General features: G+C 42.5%; 2 protein-coding genes across 8 annotated transcripts in view; one reads left to right on the top strand and one right to left on the bottom strand.

Annotated features, from left to right (window-relative positions):
* Positions 1 to 5075: 5075 nt before the first annotated feature.
* On the bottom strand, positions 5076 to 12318 carry Epm2aip1 (EPM2A interacting protein 1). Its single transcript, XM_006975511.4, has one exon. It carries the CDS (start codon positions 12316 to 12318, stop codon positions 10498 to 10500), a length of 1821 nt encoding a protein of 606 aa, XP_006975573.1. The 3' UTR covers positions 5076 to 10497.
* Positions 12319 to 12604: 286 nt separating this feature from the next.
* Positions 12605 to 18515, top strand: part of Mlh1 (mutL homolog 1) — a 41556-nt gene continuing 35645 nt past the window's right edge. For 3 of the 7 annotated variants that reach the window (XM_042281810.2, XM_042281811.2, XM_076577179.1), the window contains exons 1-3: positions 12605 to 12870; positions 15056 to 15146; positions 18261 to 18359. In XM_042281810.2, the coding sequence (XP_042137744.2) occupies positions 12632 to 12870; positions 15056 to 15146; positions 18261 to 18359 (429 nt within the window). In that variant the 5' untranslated portion in view covers positions 12605 to 12631. Of the gene's footprint in view, positions 12871 to 12944; positions 13180 to 15055; positions 15147 to 18260; positions 18360 to 18515 lie in introns of those variants that run through there. The other 4 variants (XM_076577184.1, XM_076577180.1, XM_076577182.1 and 1 more) reach the window with 3 other exon arrangements.

Here is an 18515-nt window from a genome sequence, read left to right as displayed (position 1 = left end):
AAAATGCATTTTATGGTCTGGATGTTGGCCATGTAGGTGTTTAATGTTAACAGTTCACTAAGATATGCTTTTTGTTGGAATGATGTTTTGGCTCAGCAGTAAAGTGCTTGCCTGGCATTCACAAGGCCCTGGGTTCAATATCCAGAACCGAAGGAAATACACATTTGTGTTTGTGTACTTTTCCTCAAAGTTCAATGGGAAAATAATTTTGAATTTAGAAATCTACACTTAGCAACCTATCTATCTATCAAGATGAAGAACAAATTAAAGTCATCTATACTTAAAGCCACTGAAAGGATTCAAAGAGCTCCTTATGATTTGCCCTTCTGAAGGAGATAACTGGAGACATCAGTCAAGAAATCAAATGTACTGTGTATGTAGAAAAGAGGTAGCAGAACCAGCCCTGTTAATCATGGGAAAGAAACTGGAATGGCAATGTGCAGTATTTGTGGCTAGATTTGAGCTGTGGTGGTAGCATGGGGAAATAAAAACCATTTTCCAGTAGTTGTGGATTTATTTAGATAACTCTTTATTGTTATTTATTTCATGTGTAGGGGCAGCTATGTGACATGTGGAGGTCAGAGAACAATTTGTCCAAGTCCATTCTCTTCTTCCACTATGTGGGCCCCGGGGATTGAACTCGGGTCTTCAGCCTTTGCAGCAAGCTCCCTTACCCACTGACCCGTCTCACAAGCCACACTTTTAGGTTTTCTACATTGCACCACGAGCAGTCCAGAGTCAAGACATTAGAAATATAGAAGAGCCATGTCGGTGTGGTGGTGAAGGCCTTTAATCCCAACCCCTCAGGAGGTAGAGGCAGGGGGAATGTTATGAGTTCAAGGCTAGCCTGGTCTACATATCAAGTTTTAGGCCAGTCAAAGTTACATTGTGAGAACTTGTTTAAAAAATAATAATAATAATGTTAGAAAACAAAAAGAAAGGGCTGAAGAGATGGCTCAGCAGTTAAAAAAAAAAAAAAAAAAAAACAGGGGCTGCTCTTCCAAAGGACACAGATTTTATTCCAGCACCAACATGGTGGCTCACAACCATCTGTAACTACAGTTCCAGGGGATCTGATGCCCTCTCTTGGCCTCTGTGAGCACCAGATACACAGGGTGCCCAGACTTACCTGTAGGCAAAATACCCATGTCCACAAGAATAAATAAATTATTTAAATCAGAGTTCACAGAAACTAAAAAGCAGATGTGGGAGGAGAGATGGAGGAGGCAAGGATATGAGGAAACCCAAGACACACTGATGATAGGATAAAAAATTAAGTCATTTCAGAATAAAATCTAAATCTGTAAAGTGAGTAATAGGAAGAAAACTCAATGACATGACTATGAAAATGAGTCGTAAGAAGAAGGAAGAAATGGATACTGAATGATCAGAACAGGCAACTGGGCATAGGACTGATAAACTCAGACTCGGCACGTTGGCCAGATGGCTTAGGGGCTAAAGGCGCTTGCTGCTGAGCCTACCAAACTGAGTTTGATCCCTGGCACCCACATGATGGAAGAAGAGAAACGACTTCCACAAGTCCTCTGACCCCTACATGTGTGCCCATACACAGTAAATAACCCTATTAAATGTTAAAAAACACAGCCAAACCTTTTTTTTTAATTTAAAACATAATTCACAATATACAGATATACATATGAAGCCAAAAAAATGTTAATATAAGAAAATACTGTGAGTGGTTATTATTAGGGCACTTTGAGGGAGGAATAAGGACACCCAGGCCTTTTATTATCTCTTTCAGCACTCTGATATTTTCTAAAAAAATATTCACCCAGAGACTTGTTTACACGACCAAAATGAAATGCTATTTGCTGAGGACTTCCTTATGTGCTGTTGCTATGGATAAGTTCGTGTCTGCTGCCTGGAGCTGCTCATTAAGTGGACCTCGGTTGCCAGGGAAACCAGATCTGATACCAAAGGTAACACTAAAGGCCTGCTGTTCACCAGGCAACCTTTCCAATCTCGCTCTCGCTCCTGTGTGATGCTGTCAAGCCGTAGGAAGCTTAAGGCATTCCCCCATGACGCTGGCTGAAGGTCACACTGATCAGCAGTGATCTGCTTGTTCCCGTTTATGACAAACATGATCATGAGACGTGAAGAGCAGCCAATTAATAAATCTTATACCTCGGTGTTCCTAATATCATAAATACCACCCTCTTTGTGTCCAGCTTTACACGTACTCTGGGGATCCAAACTCAGGTTCTCAATCGTACCCATCTAGGCTTTTACTCACTGAGCCACCTCCCCAGCCCTCAGTTTTAAAAACAGCATCTAGTCTACTTGGTATAATCTTGATTCATTTTTAAAAAGATATCATCTCTCTCTCTCTCTCCTCTCTCTCTCTCTCTCCTCCCTCTCTCTCTCTCCTCCCTCTCTCTCTCTCTCTGTGGTGTCTGCCACATGTGTATTTGTGTGTGTGGGGGGGTTGTCTGCCACGTGTATTTGTGTGTGTGTGTGTGTGTGTGTGTGTATAGTATCTGCCACATGTGTATTTGTGGGGGGGTTGTCTGCCACGTGTATTTGTGTGTGTGTGTGTGTGTATAGTGTCTGCCACATGTGTATTTGTGGGGGGGTTGTCTGCCACGTGTATTTGTGTGTGTGTGTGGTGTCAGCCACGTGTTTGTGGGGGGGTTGTCTGCCACGTTTATTTGTGTGTGTGTGTGTATAGTGTCTGCCACATGTGTATTTGTGTGTGTGTGGGTTGTCTGCCACGTGTATTTGTGTGTGTGTCTGTGTGTGTATAGTGTCTGCCACATGTATATTTGTGTGTGTGGGGGGGTGTCTGCCACATGTGTATTTGTGTGTGTGGGGGGGTGTCTGCCACATGTGTATTTGTGTGTGGGGGGGGTGTCTGCCACATGTGTATTTGTGTGTGTGTGGGGGTGTCTGCCACATGTGTATTTGTGTGTGTGGGGGGGTGTCTGCCACATGTGTATTTGTGTACCCTCAGAGGCCAGATGACGACACTGGATTCCCCAGGAGCTATAGTTACAGAAGGCTGTGAGCTGCCCAACTTGGGTGTGGGGAAGCAAATCCAGCCCTCTTAATCCCTAAATCATCCCTCCAGTCCCTTGATTCATTTAAAACAAGAAAATCTCTTTCCAAAGGTGCCCAAGAGATGACTCCCTGGGGCTCACCCTCAAACTGTAACAATTAATACTCTGGGCAGCAGGCAGAGACGGGTATGCCTCCTCTGTAGTAACTAAGAGCAGGGATGAAGAGCCATTCAAACCACCACTGAGAACGGTGTTTGGAAGTATTCTGTGAGCTGTCTAGGCTGGATAAAGATGGCCAGTCCTCCTGCCCACATTCAGGGGATGGGACAAGAGTTACACACTCACCTTAAAGGATCAGCAGAGAAAGGCCACAGTTTTGGGCCAGGAAATGACCCTCACCTTTATCACACAAAGGGTAGTTTTTATATTTATTATTTATTATATTATTTTGGTTTTGCAAGACAGAGTTTCTGCATGGCCCTGGCTGTCCTGGAACTCAATCTGTAGACCAGGCTGATTTCAAACTTAGAGGTCTACCTGCTTCTGTTTTCCGAGTGCTGGTATTAAAAGTGTGTGCCACCAACACCTGCCTTTTTTTTTTTTTTTTTTAAATGTGTAAGCATCTGCACACTTTACCAGCCCCCAAGCCACTAAATTCTTATGCTGAAATGTGACAGTATTGCAAGAGTTGGAGGTATGTTGTGAGAACGTGGTTGGTACACACAAGGAAAGACTCTCAACTCTCTGAGGACACAAGATAGCCCATAATTCAGCAGAAGCTTGTCACCAGAGTGGATCTGAAGACCATCTTGAACTTTTGAGTTTCCAGAGCTACAACAAATGTTATTTAAGACCCCAGTCAATGGTAATTAGATGTAAGTCTGAACTGTGACATTGCCTTTCAACAAAGTCCTTATTTTCCCCTTATTAGCGGATACTAAATAAACTTTTAAGAATGTTTCTTACTTTTTCATGGTCTCATGGCCTGATGTTGGTCAAATCTAAATTTAATTCTTCAAACATGTCAATTTTCTAACACTTCAATTGTACAATATTTATAAAAAGATGTGTAGCTTAAAAATTCTTTTTTAAAATGTACACGTTATGTGTATGATGACCATGGAGGACAGAAGAGAACATCAGATCTCTTGGAGCTGAGTCCCAGGTACATGTGAAACACCTGACGTGGACGCTGGGACCAGGAACCAAACCATGGTCCTCTGGAGGAGTAGGAGCTCTTCCCTGCTGGGCCTTGTCCAGCCCCAGGATCTAAACTCTTACTTTATAACCACTAGGAACGTACCATCAATGGCACACTTAAAGAGGTCCCTTACAGCTGTGCTATTTTAGACTTAATACAAATACTTCTTTATCCCACTGCCTTCCTAACTCCTCCACCCTAGCTCTGAGGACCCACTTAGCCCCCAGGGACATGAACTATTAACAGTAACATCATTACATTGGCAAATTCTAATCATAACACATTTCCGAAATCTGGATGGTTTTGTGTTTTAGTTTCTAAATACCTTTTAAGAGTTAGGCACAGTGCTCAGTGGGATACTTAACATATCATAAGGCAGTGTTATACCTTCTGACAAAGCCAGTGGAATTCCTGTCCTGGAAGAGCATAGGCTTCACATGCCTAAGGCCCTGGATTCCATCCTCAGCCTAAAAACAAAACCAATGCAAGCTCAAACCCTCCAAACAACAAACAGCTACTCAGACTACAAAACACTGACCCCCCTCTCCAATTCATAAGCACAGCTTTCAGTCCACGGCAGAGTAAGGAGGGGAGAGGGAAGTAAAGACAAAATGTTAGAAGAGACAGCAAGGAGAAGGTGCGTGTGGCTACAGATCATGCAGGAACTGTCTGACTTCAGCTTCCATTCTGGGATACCAAGCCATTAGAGGTTTCTGAGTAGAAAAGTGGCGTTATCGGATAGATTTGAAAGTAAGGATCACTCTGCTTTGTAGAAAATAACCTGTAAAAAGTAACAGAAGCAAGGTTATCTGAAAGGAATACACCCACAGTAGAAGTAACACACGTTCACTAAAAGATAGACACAAGGCTTTAATAGCAATTTTATTCATACTGACCACAAACTGGAAACAATCCAAATATTCAACATTGAATGGATAAACTGGTACAATGAACCGACTATGACACAGAGGTGAAAAATGAACTGTTACAATCCACAACATGGATTACTAGAGCAGACACAGAGAGAACAGAAGATACAAAACAGTGTATATAATTACACTTGGTATAGATTTAAAACAGGCAAAACTGACAGGCAAGGAAGGTCAGACCAGCAACTATCTGTCTGTGCAAAAGGCAAAGGGCACCTACTGGAGTAACAGAACTATTTTCTACCTTGATCTGGGTGGAGCATTTACAGGTGAATATAAAAATCCACTGAGGTGGACACTTAACATTTGTAAACTTTTATCTCAATGAAAACAGGCATATTTAAAATGATGTAACTAGGGGAACAGAACCACGATAATCAGTAGTGTTATCTTCCAGATAGTTCGTTTTCCTCCAGCTATATGGAGGGATTACACTTCTTGAACTCTGGTGTGGCTGTGGCTTTGGAGCCTCTGTTATCTGCCACACTTTCTCTTCTCATTCCCCAAAGTGAGCAGCCAACTCCTAGTGAGTAGCTACTGAGCCCCAAACTAGGGGCATTTTAAGCAGGAATTAGTCAACTTTTCCATAATGTATTTTAGCTTGTGTTACACATACACACTCTGTCAGAACTACTCAATTCTGCAACTGCAGAGGGAGGCAGCCATGACAGTTCCTAGACAGACATGGCTATACCCCCACACTTCCCTCAGAGGATGAACCAGGACAGCCTTGGCCTGCAGACTGTAGTCTGCCAGCCCCTCACCTACACGAAGTCCTAGACAACTTGCTACAGAAAGTTGTGAAGATATTAAACGGTAGTTATTCACCTCATAACAACCTTACCAATCCTGATGCAGAACTAAAATACTAAACATGTTGCTTAGTGATTAGTTGGGAGGCATTCAGGAAGATTGCTACTGGGAAGATAGAAAAAAAGAATTACAAAGGGGCAATTTATATTATGGAGAGGCAAAAGTGCCCCTTGAGATGCACTGGGAGACAGAACATCTACCCTGTATTAAAGAAGAAAAAATTATCTTGTGGCGGCTATTAGCTGTATTTGACAAAATGTATAGGACATGAACTCAGTACTTGGTCAGTTTCAAGGCATAAATTAAAGATTATAAAGTACTTATAGAGTAGGATGAGGCAATTATTCAAATACAAGATAAAAATGAGAAACTCTAACTCTAAGATTGATGAAAACCTAGTTTTACAACAAGGATCAAATCTCTGGATAACTGTCGTACCCACTACCAAGACCTCAGAGTGAATTAATTTATGTGACTTCCTAAAACTGTAAGTAAGTTCAATTAAGAGAATGATGCTAGTTCATCTTTTAAATTGGGCAAAATGGCTTCATGAAAGAGACTCAGGGTCTGGTTTTCCGACTTAAGACTGAAAAGTCCCAGTTACTTAGAAATGAAGTTCATAAAGGCATGAAACAAGAGAGCAAGGAAATACAGCAAATCGAAAAGTATATGTTAACTGGACCTCATCTGGGGCTTTTCCCCTTGGGGAGATGATGTGGGCATTCCACATGTAAGAAAATTAATGAGCTGAGAATCTAGTAGCCAGAAGGGCTAAGACAACCTTCTCATAAACAAGTTTACTTACTTTGAAATTCCAGAAGAGCCAGAAACCATCTGTAAAGGAAAGTAAGTACTAAATATTCTCCTAGGGTTGATGCCTACAAAAAGAAAAATGGATGTTAACTCTTAGGTGGCATTTTCTTTCTCTAATACTGAAGGTAATTTTTAGATTACTGAACTCAGTTCAATCTAAGCAATTACCCAATATTTTCCTTCTGTATGTAGGTTCCTTTGGAAATCAAAAAAAAAAAAAAAAAAAAGACTATATTATGGATGTATTTAACACTACAAAGTAGATTTGTGAGTACACCTAGGTTTGACTCTTGACGTTACTACTAATTTACTAGGGTAAATTACAATCTGTTTTCTTAACAACATTCACATAATATTTGAAACACATGCTAAGCACTGCACTAAATTCAAGAAACACAACAATGAGGTCCCTAGTCACAAATAAGGTGAGTTTCATTTCTTAATTTGCAATACATGGCTAAGAGCTATTCAGTGAACAAGCAGGATGTCTATGAAGCTCAAATGAAGATTCTGAAGGTTTCAAAGGTCATAAGAAACCATAGAAGTATTTATTTGCCCCAACATTTCTTCAAATGCCAGGCTTTGAACTCTTCACTAGAGAGGAAACAATGGGTTAGACTTCTGTTGCCGTCTAGCAATGACCAATCTGCAGTAAGAAATGCTAAGGAGGAAGGACAGGGGTACCTAGCAAGCGTAGATGGGCACCTGGCCTGGAGGGCACCACTGAAGCTCCTTAGATATATAAACCCAAATCTGCAAGATGAACAAGTTTCTGACCTGTCTCTTCTTACAGCAATGGTGAAAGCCGTGGAGCATATGAGTGGGTTGACTGAGTTTGGGGCTTGGGTGAGGGCAACTGAGCGACAACTGCAAGGCCATCTGCCGACAGGAACATGAGAGAAAGCAAGTTTGGGAGAAAGAGCTAAGATGTGGTGGGAGGCCTGTGAGAGAGCAGTGTGTCAGTGATACTGGCAACTAGGATTTAGGGGGAAATCTTCAGGAGATAAATATTTGGAAATATCTGCAATACAGGTGGTAACTGAAGCCACAGAAAGATGAGATCAACTACAGAGTTAATGGAGGGAAATGACGCAAGGGAGATTAGGCAGCCTAAAAAAAAAAAGGCAAAGAAAGCAACTGACAGACATTCTCATTCAGACTTAAAGAGGCGCCTGTAATGACTGAACACACCAGGAGCTGGTGTCTCTGCAATGCTAGGATGGTTTCGAGGAGGAAAAACACTGACAAAGATACTGAAGTTGAGTGATTTGACTGGCAATATGGGAGACTGGGCAAGCAAATACTGGAACTAGCGGCACAAGAGAAATGGGGAAGGAACAGTTAAGGACACAGAGGAGTTGTTTTTTAAATGGCACTTATTTTAACTATATTCACTGATACCACAGGACCAGGAACAACTATATATTTAAAAAGGAAAAAGGAAAGAAAAAAGACTGCCATGCTGCTAGTTATTTAATACAGAAAACAGCAAAAACACCTTAACAAGTGGTTCTCAACCTGTGGGTCATGACCCCTTTGGGTCACATATCAGATATTTACATTATGACTCATAACAGTAGCAAAATTACATTTATGAAGTAGCAATGAAATAATCTTACGGTTGGGGGGTCACGACAATATGAACTGTATTAAAGGGCCACATTATTAGGAAGGTTGAGAACCACTGCTTTAAACAAACAAACAGAAAAACCAAAGACTAGTTACAGCAAATTCTCTATTGCTGAGGGTCAATTAAAAAAATTCCTTAGCTTATTAATATCTTCCCCATACTCACACAGTGGCTACATGATGCAAACTAATTTTATTATCACCTTAAGCAAAACACGACAACTTGATAGAACACACAAGATATTAATATTTAGAGGACTAGGAACAGAAAGTAGAAGCAGCTTTCAGGATTTCCGATCATTCTCTCAAATAATAAAAGTATTTAAAGTATTTGCTGTAAAAGGTAATACACAAAGCTACTGGGAAATTCCCAGTAGAGTCCTTCTGTTTTTCAGGCATTTAAGCTTATTCTTGGATAAGCAAAATGTCAATCTGATACTTGGTTTCCTCTCTGAACCGCTGGAATTAGGCTTCCCTATCAAGTATGCCATCAGCTGCTACTGGAGATTCTCCCTGTCCCTTGACATAAGATAATGTATACTTGGAAGGAGAGCATGCTGGCACTTTGGGAGGGATGACTCTTCATGGTATCAGGCTGTACTGAACACCACAGGAGAGAGAAATCTTTAAGCTTAGATGCCAGCAGAACCCTCCAGTAAGTAAGATAATCACAAAGGTGCCCTAGGCACTTGCCAGCAGCACACTCTGGAAGGAAGGGCTTTGGTTGAGAACCACTGATCTGACTTGGGTTCTTAGGCTCGGGTGGCTTAGGCATCTGCTCCTTCTAAATTCTTGGTTGTAATCAGGTTCCTTGAATGTAGCAGCAGATAATGTGCTATCAGTCTTTAAGACAGAAAGGAGCACGATAGCTTTTCAACTGTACTTGAGGATGGGTTACAAATCGGGTGCTGCTTTTCCACCAGGCTTACAGTGCTGAGCTTTACCGTTAAGGTTGACGTTTTCACAGTTAACGTGTCTGATAACGTGATAGCACAAAACCAACATCTCTAGGAAGTGTTACAGTCTGTGGATAAGGCTGCTTCTTCAGATTTAAATATTACTGTACACTGTCTTAACTAGTCAATGTGGAAAACAGTTCTAGAGTAAATCCATTTTCAGCAGCTAACAAAATCTGACACTTGTCATTTCAAAATAAAGTGTCTCCCTTAAGCACAGTTTCTTTATAAAACATTAATAGCCATGCAGAAAAGACAAATAAGCTAAAACCTCTCATAACTCCTGATCCTGAAGTGTAAAAGCCCCCCAACCCCCCACTGTTTTGATAGGACCACAGTTCTGTCAAGAGTAGAAAAAAGAATTACTGACTGGCAATGGTTACGATTCCATACTTACCATGGTCCTTTGATAGACGAGCTGAAAAAACTGCCCCTAGTTGTGAAAGAAATAAGGAGCAAACCTCCAAAAATCATTTATTCTTAATTCCTGATAGTAAGAGGCCTCCCCAATCAAAACCTTAAAGTAATTCTTGCTGTTCCATCTGTAACGTCACCATCAACTGAGTAGGTGGGGGGGAGGGGCTGAAACTCTGCCAGTATTTACTTCAGGCTCAGAAATACGCTTTCAAAAATAATCCTAAATTCTGTTAGCTAGACAAAATACCTCCACTGTGTATATGCTTCTTTTCAGAAACTTGATTTGCTATGTGAGTTTCTGTAAACCGACTCAAATACACTTTTAAGGAGTTGGTCATTTCAAACCATGTATCACACTTTTTACACTGTGTCAAAATAAGAGCTGAAACTTTTGGCATGTATCTCCAGAACATCTTAAAACCAGACTTCTAGTTCAACTTACAATATCAATACTAAACTTGTTGAAAATCGGTTATAACATAAAAGTAAAAGGCAATGACATTTCTATTAAACTAAGTTTTTTAAAGGTGGTATTCTTATGTTTCAGTTCCATGTTGCCAAATGCGATGGGGAAAAGGCAACCTGTCCGAAGATTTCAATGTTTATCGATTTCCACATCTTGTAAGAAGCTCAATGCTTCCCAACAATCCAAATTAGTGAATGTGAAAGAAAATCAAACTCATTTTTCCTTCTCAAATTGAATCTTGTTGTACTACAAAGGCTTATGAGTCATTTCTTTCTCTCACAAGATCATCCCAACGAGGATCCATTTCAGTTGTGGCAACTCGAAACAGGGCTTGGAGATGCTCATCGGTCAGTGGCTGACTCAGCGTGTGTTGGTTCCGAGTTAAGTATGAAAAAGCTTTATCACAGATCTGGTTACTGTCAAACAAGGATGCCACCTTGTAGGCAACCCCTTTGATAATGGGGTAAGCTTCAGCAGACAAGCCAGCATAAAACTGCCCCAAGTCTTTGACTCTGTATTCATTCCACAGGTCAGTGTTGGACTGAAGTTTTGTCAGCTCCACTCTCACGGAAATAGGCGCGTATTCGGGCTTAAAGCTAAATGGATTTGCAAAAAGTTCCAAGTCCTTCTTAATGAACCTGAGGTCCTTAAAATGTCTCTCAAAATCTTTCTGTAGGCGGGAGATCACCATCTGATACCTGTCAGGATCAAATATTTTTTGATCTTCCTTAAACTGCTGTCTAAGCTCATCAACGATGATGCTGAAGGCAGGAAAGTCTTCTAGATCCACTTCCTCCATATGTCTCTGAAGTGAACTCAGCTTACCCTCAAAGACGCAGATTCGTTCAAAGGCGGCGGCAGCAAAGACCTTACTTATCTGCAGTTCTTCACTGATCTCTCGAAGGTAATCCATCATATCTACCAGGAAGCCAAAGTCACAAAGCCACTGCTTGTCTGAGAAGTGGACTGTTGTCGCCCCCACTGAAACCAAGAAGGCCTCGATTTCTTTCCTTAGCGAAAATATCAGTTTTAACGTCTTGCCTCTTCTCAGCCAGTTATTCAAACACCGTCCGTTAACCCTTTCGCCGTGTTCTGCTTCAGACTCAGTCAGTAAAGGCTGAAACTCTGGCCGTCTAACACCTCGGGTCTTAATCATAACTACCCACTCAGATATGGTATTTATGATCTGATTAATATCGACATCGTAAGAACTCAACAGTTCCAAGTGCAGAAATCCCGAATAGTGGATAACGTTCCAACAGTTGGGGCTCACGGCCTTTTCTCTCATGTAAGAGACCAGTCCCGAGTTCTCACCAATCATCCTCAAGGTGTGGGTCGTGGTCAGTCCAACCATTCGCTGTAAGCTGAGTCCTGCTGTCTGCAGGGCCTCCAGAATCGCCGACATGAGGGCCCCAACACTGAAGTGATGAGTCAGGTTGATAATCGTCAGAAGATCTTCCTGCACCTCCAGGTCGCGGCCGACGCCGCGGATGAAGACCAGGAGGTAGTTCTCATAGGCCACAAAAGCCTGGTCATCCAGAGCAAGGGAATAGGCCTTAAAGTCCCTGGCCCGGTTAAACAGCTGGCTACGGAGATTGCTGTCAATGCTCAGAATCCTCTGCCGCGTGATCTCTGGAGACAAATCAATGCCTTCCAGGACGCCGACGTGATCCGGCAGCACCTCTCTCAGCAACACCTCCATGCACTGGTGGACGAAGTCTCCCTCGCCCCAGCCGCGACCCTTCAAGGCCAAGAAGCGACAGAGGCCGAGGCCTGCCCGTGTCGCTCTCTCCTCCGGAGTGAGCACGGAGGCTAAGGACATGTCGCCCTGACGCAGACGCTCCACCAGGGCCGCGCGCTCCGCGTCCCCTACAAACCGTTCGTAGAATTCGTGTTCGGCCTCGTAGTGGCGTCTCACGTCGCGTTCGCGGGTCGAGGCGACCAGGCGGCGACACACCAGGCACAGGGCCCCGTCGCCCTCCGCAGGCTCCACCACCAAGTAACGCTGGGTCCACTCGGGTCGGAACACAAGGGCCTCGTCGACTTCCATCCTAATCCTCTTGGGCGTCATCCACATACTGCGGGAGGCCACAAGATAACGGCGAGCGCAGAGGCCGCAGCAAACGGGGAGGAGCCCGACGAGCGCCAAGCACCCCCTGGGTTCTGCGCCAGATCACCCGAGCAGGGGCGGACCAGCCTCCGCCAAGGCACCTCCGTTCCCATTGGCTGCAGATTTCGTATTCCCTTAGCTCTCGGGAAGGCACCAATAGGAAGAGCGGGCCGTGAACTTTGACGCGCAAGCGCGTTGCCGTCTCGCCTAGTGGGCGGCCGCTGTTTAGGGCGGGACGGAGACCTAGGAACTGACGTGGGCAAGCCTTTGACTGGCACTCATGCGGCCCAATCATCTCTTGTCGCTGGGAAAGCCGTGCGGGAACGGCGTCGGCCGAAGCTGGAGGGAGGACGTGGGCGGGAGGAGGCGAAGTGATTGGCTGACGGCGAGCTCTGGCGCCAAGATGGCGTTCGTAGCGGGAGTTATCCGGCGCCTGGACGAGACGGTGGTGAACCGCATAGCGGCGGGGGAAGTTATCCAGCGGCCGGCCAATGCTATCAAAGAGATGATTGAAAACTGGTACGGAGGGAGCGGAGCCGAGCTCCCTGGCGGCGGCACGGGCCGGGCCGCCCCACCTGCTGCCGCCGGCCACCGTGCGCGGCGCTGGCACGGGGACCCTGAGCGCGCCTGGCCGGCCTCCCGCTGGCAGGGGGGCCTCCCGGCTTCCGCGAGACCCGTTTGGGTCGCAAGTAGAGGAAGCAGGCGTAATATTGATTTAATGGTACCTTCCCGAAGGAAGCTGCTTAACTTCACATCGCAGACGCAGAAGATGCGCAGCTGAAGATGTGTATTCGAATGTTTAGGGTGGAAAGATAAACAGTCTTCAGAGTAATACCATGTTGATCGTTCATTCTCGGAACAGTCCGTACACATCCAAGGCACAGTTCCTTTTGAGTTTTATTCAAAATTATTGGCGTTTTAGATCAGGCCAGTGAACATGGGGCTTTTCTCTGACTCCTAATTATCAAATTAGTGACCCCAGTTAGTGTTCTAGGGGGTGGCATTTGTTGCTTCTGGGACTTAAACCCGTCACATTGTGGAGGGGAGAGGTTAAAAATGTGGACAGAAAAGGGAATGTGAAGAGTAGTCCTCAAAATAGACATACCACTAAATATGTTCAAAAAGGACATCTATAAAGTATACATAAATACTGTCAGATCCTTGTGTTAGTGTCAAGTGATGTTAGCGAAGCCCATACTTCAGTTACAAAAAAGAGGAAAGATTTCTCCAGTGAGGAATAGCAAGCGTCTTGTAGAAGTTCATTGAAAACACAACCCATTCAGAGCAGTGGTACTGTGGCAGGGAGAAAGGAAAAGAGTTAAGAGGTAACCAACAGAAGTAGCAGGGAGCCTGGGGACGTTTGATTGGGTGTAGCTCCTAGACTGCCATAGTAGCACCTAGACCGTTTCTACAATGTTAGATAAACTATAAGGATAAGTTGGGTCAGTTATTGTACTATAAAACTAAGCTTAAAAATAGCATAGTTTATATTGGAGCAGAGATTTTTGCATGGATTCTAGTTAAGTGCTTTTTAAATAGTTAAGGTTTTTGATACAGAGGTGCCAAGAAAAGTTTATTATTTAAGTAACTTACTGTCTTTTTTTCAATAAAGAATTTTTCATGAGAGGAATTGATAACTTCCCCTTTTCATGCAGCCCCAGGCCAAATTTATTTTCTGTGGTAGATAACTTCTTCCTTTTTAAGATTATTTCCCCTGTTTAGCTTAATTAAATTTGTTTACTGATTTATCTGTATGATGGAGGTTGTGTGTACAACACACTTGTGGAGGTCAGAAGAGAACTTTGAGGAGTTGGTTCTCTCCTTCCATCTTGTGGGTGCCAGGGATTAAACTTAGGTACTCTGGTTAATGGCAGGTGCCTTTACCCCCTCAGACATTTTACGAACCCTATTAGCCTATTTTTACATTTAGATTTTTATTTTATGTGTATGGGTGTTTTGCCAACATATGTCTATGCACCGTGTGCATGGATTGCCCTCATAGGCCTACAGAGAGCATCAAGTCCTCTGCAACTGGAGTTACAGATGGTGGTGAGCCACTCTGGGTACTGGGAATTAAACCCTGTTCCTCTGAAGGAGCAGCCAGTGCTCCTAACTGCAGAGCTGTCTCTTCAGGCCCCCACCCCTTAACCCTCCATTTTTTGTTTATTTGATTTCAAGACAGGGTTTCTCTGTGTAGCAGCCCTGGCTGTCCTGGAACTCCCTTTGTAGACCAGGCTTGCCCTGAACTCACAGAGATCTGACTGCCTCTGTCTCTCAAATGCCGGGATTAAAGGTGTGCACCACACCCGGCTCCCCTTAAGCCTCTTAAAGAAATTTCTGCATGGCAGTTTTTCTTTGCTTCATCATCAGTTTTCTTGAAAATATAAGAGTAGAAGAAAACTTTATTTTTAAATGATATTTTATTAGAGTCACTTAGAAACCAGAGACTGATTAAAGTTGTTTTAACAGTAAAATTAGTTGAAAAGAGAGTAAGAAACGAATGTGCTAAAAGGACTGTCCTTCAGGAACAGAAACGTTAGCTCTGCGCTTACCACTTATGTAATGTATACATTCATACAGTACCCACATTGAGTTTGTAAGACAAAGAGAAAACATGTTAATCAAGCACTCTGTTTGGAATTTGTTATTATAATATGTGTATCAAAGTAGTTGCAGCTGACAAAATGTTTTCTCTGATTGCCAGTTTAGATGCAAAATCTACAAATATTCAAGTGATTGTTAAAGAAGGAGGCCTGAAGCTAATTCAGATCCAGGACAATGGCACTGGAATCAGGGTAAGTAAAACCCGGGGGAACTGGGTTTGTGTGTTTCATACCTCTAGGAAAATGTAAGACCTCACCCTAGCCTGGTGACTTTAGTCTTTTGCAGAAGGTATTTTTGATTGAAAGCTTGAACACTAACAATAATTATGTATTAAGTTTCTATTGTGTATTGGACATTGTTGAGGGGCTATGTCAGTAAATAAAATGAGCAAAAATCCTTTGTTTTCTGTCCTGGTAGTGGGAGTCAGTAAATAGTGACTAGTATGTTGGATGGAATACGGTACTGTACAGAAGATAACAGCTAGAAGGAAGACAGGATCAGAGCGGGAAGGATGCTGCAATCTCCATTTATTGGTGACTCAGGAGGGCTTTAATATGAGTATGAAATTTATGGAGAAAACTAATGGAGATTGAGGAACAAGTTATGAAAGTGTTGAAAGGATGAGTGTCCTGGGCAGAGAGAACAATAAAGACGAAAATCTTGAAGTTGAGGTATTCCTGAACTTGATGGACCAGTAAGGAAGCCAGTGTATCTCCAACAGGGAGAGCAAGACATGAGGCCTAGGAGGAAACATGGTAGATCTTCTGGCCATAGCTTTTTTGGGCAGCTATGGTGGATAGAACCCAAGGATTTTAAGCAAAACAGCTCATGATATGGTGATGTGTTTTATTAAAAAAATAACCTTTGAATGGGCCTGGAGTGATGATGACTCAGTGGTTAACAGCACTTGCCACACTTGCAGAGGACCCAGATTCTGTTCTCAGCACCCATATCAAATGTCTCACAACAGCTAGAATGCCAGTTTCAGGGGTTCCGGCAGCCTCTGAGGGCACTTCATGAGTGTGGTACACATACAATCAGGCACACACACGTACATATAAAAATAAAATTAAAAATTTAAAAGAGACTGTTGGAAACAAGTTGCTACAGGGCAGTGTAGAGGTAGTCAGAAGACTCTGGTAGGAACCCAGGAATGGGGTCACAGTGCCTTGGACCAGTCTGATTGTATTTGAGATGTAAGGACCAGGGAGATTCCTGAGTTAATTCTCAAGGCAGACCTCTCAGAACTTGCTGATGTGGGATAAGAGAGTAAGTAATTGAGTAAGAGTTGTCACTTATCGGAATGGGCAAGATTATGAGAGAAAGATTTGAAGGGAAGATAAGCAGTTCATTTGGGAGCACGTTAAAGTGCCTTTTAAAGGTGTGTGTGTCTCAGTGAACACATGCAGAAGTCTACAGATAAAAATTTCAGGCCGGGCGGTGGTGGCGCACGCCTTTAATCCCAGCACTCGGGAGGCAGAGCCAGGCGGATCTCTGTGAGTTCGAGGCCAGCCTGGGCTACCAAGTGAGCTCCAGGAAAGGCGCAAAGCTACACAGAGAAACCCTGTCTCGAAAAACCAAAAAAAAAAAAAAAAAAAAAAAAAAAAAAAAAAAAAAAATTTCAAGCTTTGCATTTTGATATATGAAAAGCTTTAAGATTCATGAAAAGATGTTCAGAGGTAGCCATTACAGAAGTACATATCCAAGCTGTGATGAGATACCATTTCACTATGACCACTATCAAAGAAATAAAATTATATAGATTGTTAGAAGGTAGAGAATTCAGTCTCTGTGCATTGTTGGTGGGAATGTAAAATAGTGTAAAATTACGGAAAGTGATGTATTTTCTCAGAATTACTATTACTATTTCTATTTCTGTGTATATGTAGATAAGAGAGAGAGGGATATGGGTAGATTTGTATGGTTATATTCATAACATTATTTACAATAGGCCAAAGGTAGAAGTGATTCATGTCCATCAGCAGATAAATGGATAAACTGTGACACACATCCACATGTGTATTACACCTTGGATAGGCATGAAATTCTGACATGCTTCAACAGGGATAAACTTGGCAGACTTTGTATTAACTGAAATAAATCAATCACAAAAAGTAAAAGGATTAAACAATTCCTACTATATAAGGTTGCTAGAGAAGTCAGACTCAGAGAGACAGAATGTGGACTGGTGATCGGCCAGAGATTGGGGGATGAGGAGAATGGAAAGTTACTGTTAAACAGGTACTAAGATCCAACTTAAGAAAAATGATGAAGTTCTAGACATGGATGGTTGTCTATTTTTTACTTGTTAAATTTATATAAATTTAACTAGTGTAAATATGTACTTAATGTACTGAACTATACATTTAAAAGTGGTTAAGATGAAAAGTTTTGTTTGTTGTTTTTTTATTTTTAAGATTCTCAATCTCGCTGTCTCTGGGGGGGGGGGGAGGGGGCGGGGGCTGTATTTATGCCTGTGAGTGCTAGTCCATATAGAGGCCAAAAGAGGGCATTGGATTTCCTGGAGCTGGAGTTAGAAGTAGCTGTGAGTCACCTGATGTGGGTGCTAGGATCTGAAGTCAGGTCCTTTGGAAAAGCAGCAAGTGCTCTTACCACATTGAGCCATTCTCCAGCCCTTGTTTATGGCTTTTGCGGCAGGGTCTCTTGTGACTTAGCCTTACCTTGATTGCACTGTATAGCTAAGGGTGACCGTAATTTTTATCCCTCCTACTTCTATTTCCAAAGTGCTAGAATTTCAAGTGTGTGCCACCACATCCAACTAAAATGAAATTTTGTTATATCTATTTTTACTACAACTTTAAGAGTCTCCTGTAGATTAAAAATAAAGATTTGGGGTTTTTTTTGTTTTGTTTTGTTTTATTTTAAAAAGAAAATGAAATTTGGGTATGATGTCAAATGCATACAATTCCAGCACTTGAGAGGACAAGGTTGGAGAATTAAGTTTGACGCATCCTGTGTGTCAATGAGACCCTGTCTTGAAAAAGGATGGGGAGCAGGCAGGAGAAAGACAGAGATGAGTGAGTACAGGTAAAGAAGAGGTCTAAGGGTGGAGTCCCAGTGCTAGGGGGTGGGGACGTGACGTGGAAACTACCTCACACTGAGGAGGAGGAGGACTTAATGAAGAAGGTGAACCTCAGGTCTGTTGATGTCTTGGGTAAGGAAGGTAGTCCTAATTTAAACCTCTTTGGAGAATTTCTTCTCAGATGAAAGCAATACAATGAAAATCCAGAAAGAGTTGGGAAATGAGAGACATAATTATTTACTCTTCCCCCTTAACTATGTAGAAGGAAGATCTGGATATTGTGTGTGAGAGGTTCACTACAAGTAAACTGCAGACCTTTGAGGATTTAACCAGTATTTCTACCTATGGCTTCCGGGGTGAGGTAAGCTAAGGTTTAAAGAAATGTATAAAAATGTCCTCCTGTTGATAATGTTGTCCTGTCTCAACAGGAGCAAATGAAATTTAATACTTTGTACTTGTTAAATACATATAAATTTTAACAAACTTAGCTTTTCAGGACAGAGAATTTTTCAAAAAT

This window comes from Peromyscus maniculatus, chromosome 7 (assembly GCF_049852395.1).
Source record: "Peromyscus maniculatus bairdii isolate BWxNUB_F1_BW_parent chromosome 7, HU_Pman_BW_mat_3.1, whole genome shotgun sequence".
NCBI classification, from domain to species: Eukaryota; Metazoa; Chordata; class Mammalia; order Rodentia; family Cricetidae; genus Peromyscus; species Peromyscus maniculatus.
This window is presented reverse-complemented; position numbering and strand designations above follow the sequence as displayed.

What these genes read in the sequence shown, in the direction of transcription:
- Epm2aip1 (XM_006975511.4), bottom strand. Translation starts at nt 12,318, where the DNA reads ATGTGGATGACGCCCAAGAGGATTAGGATGGAAGTCGACGAGGCCCTT.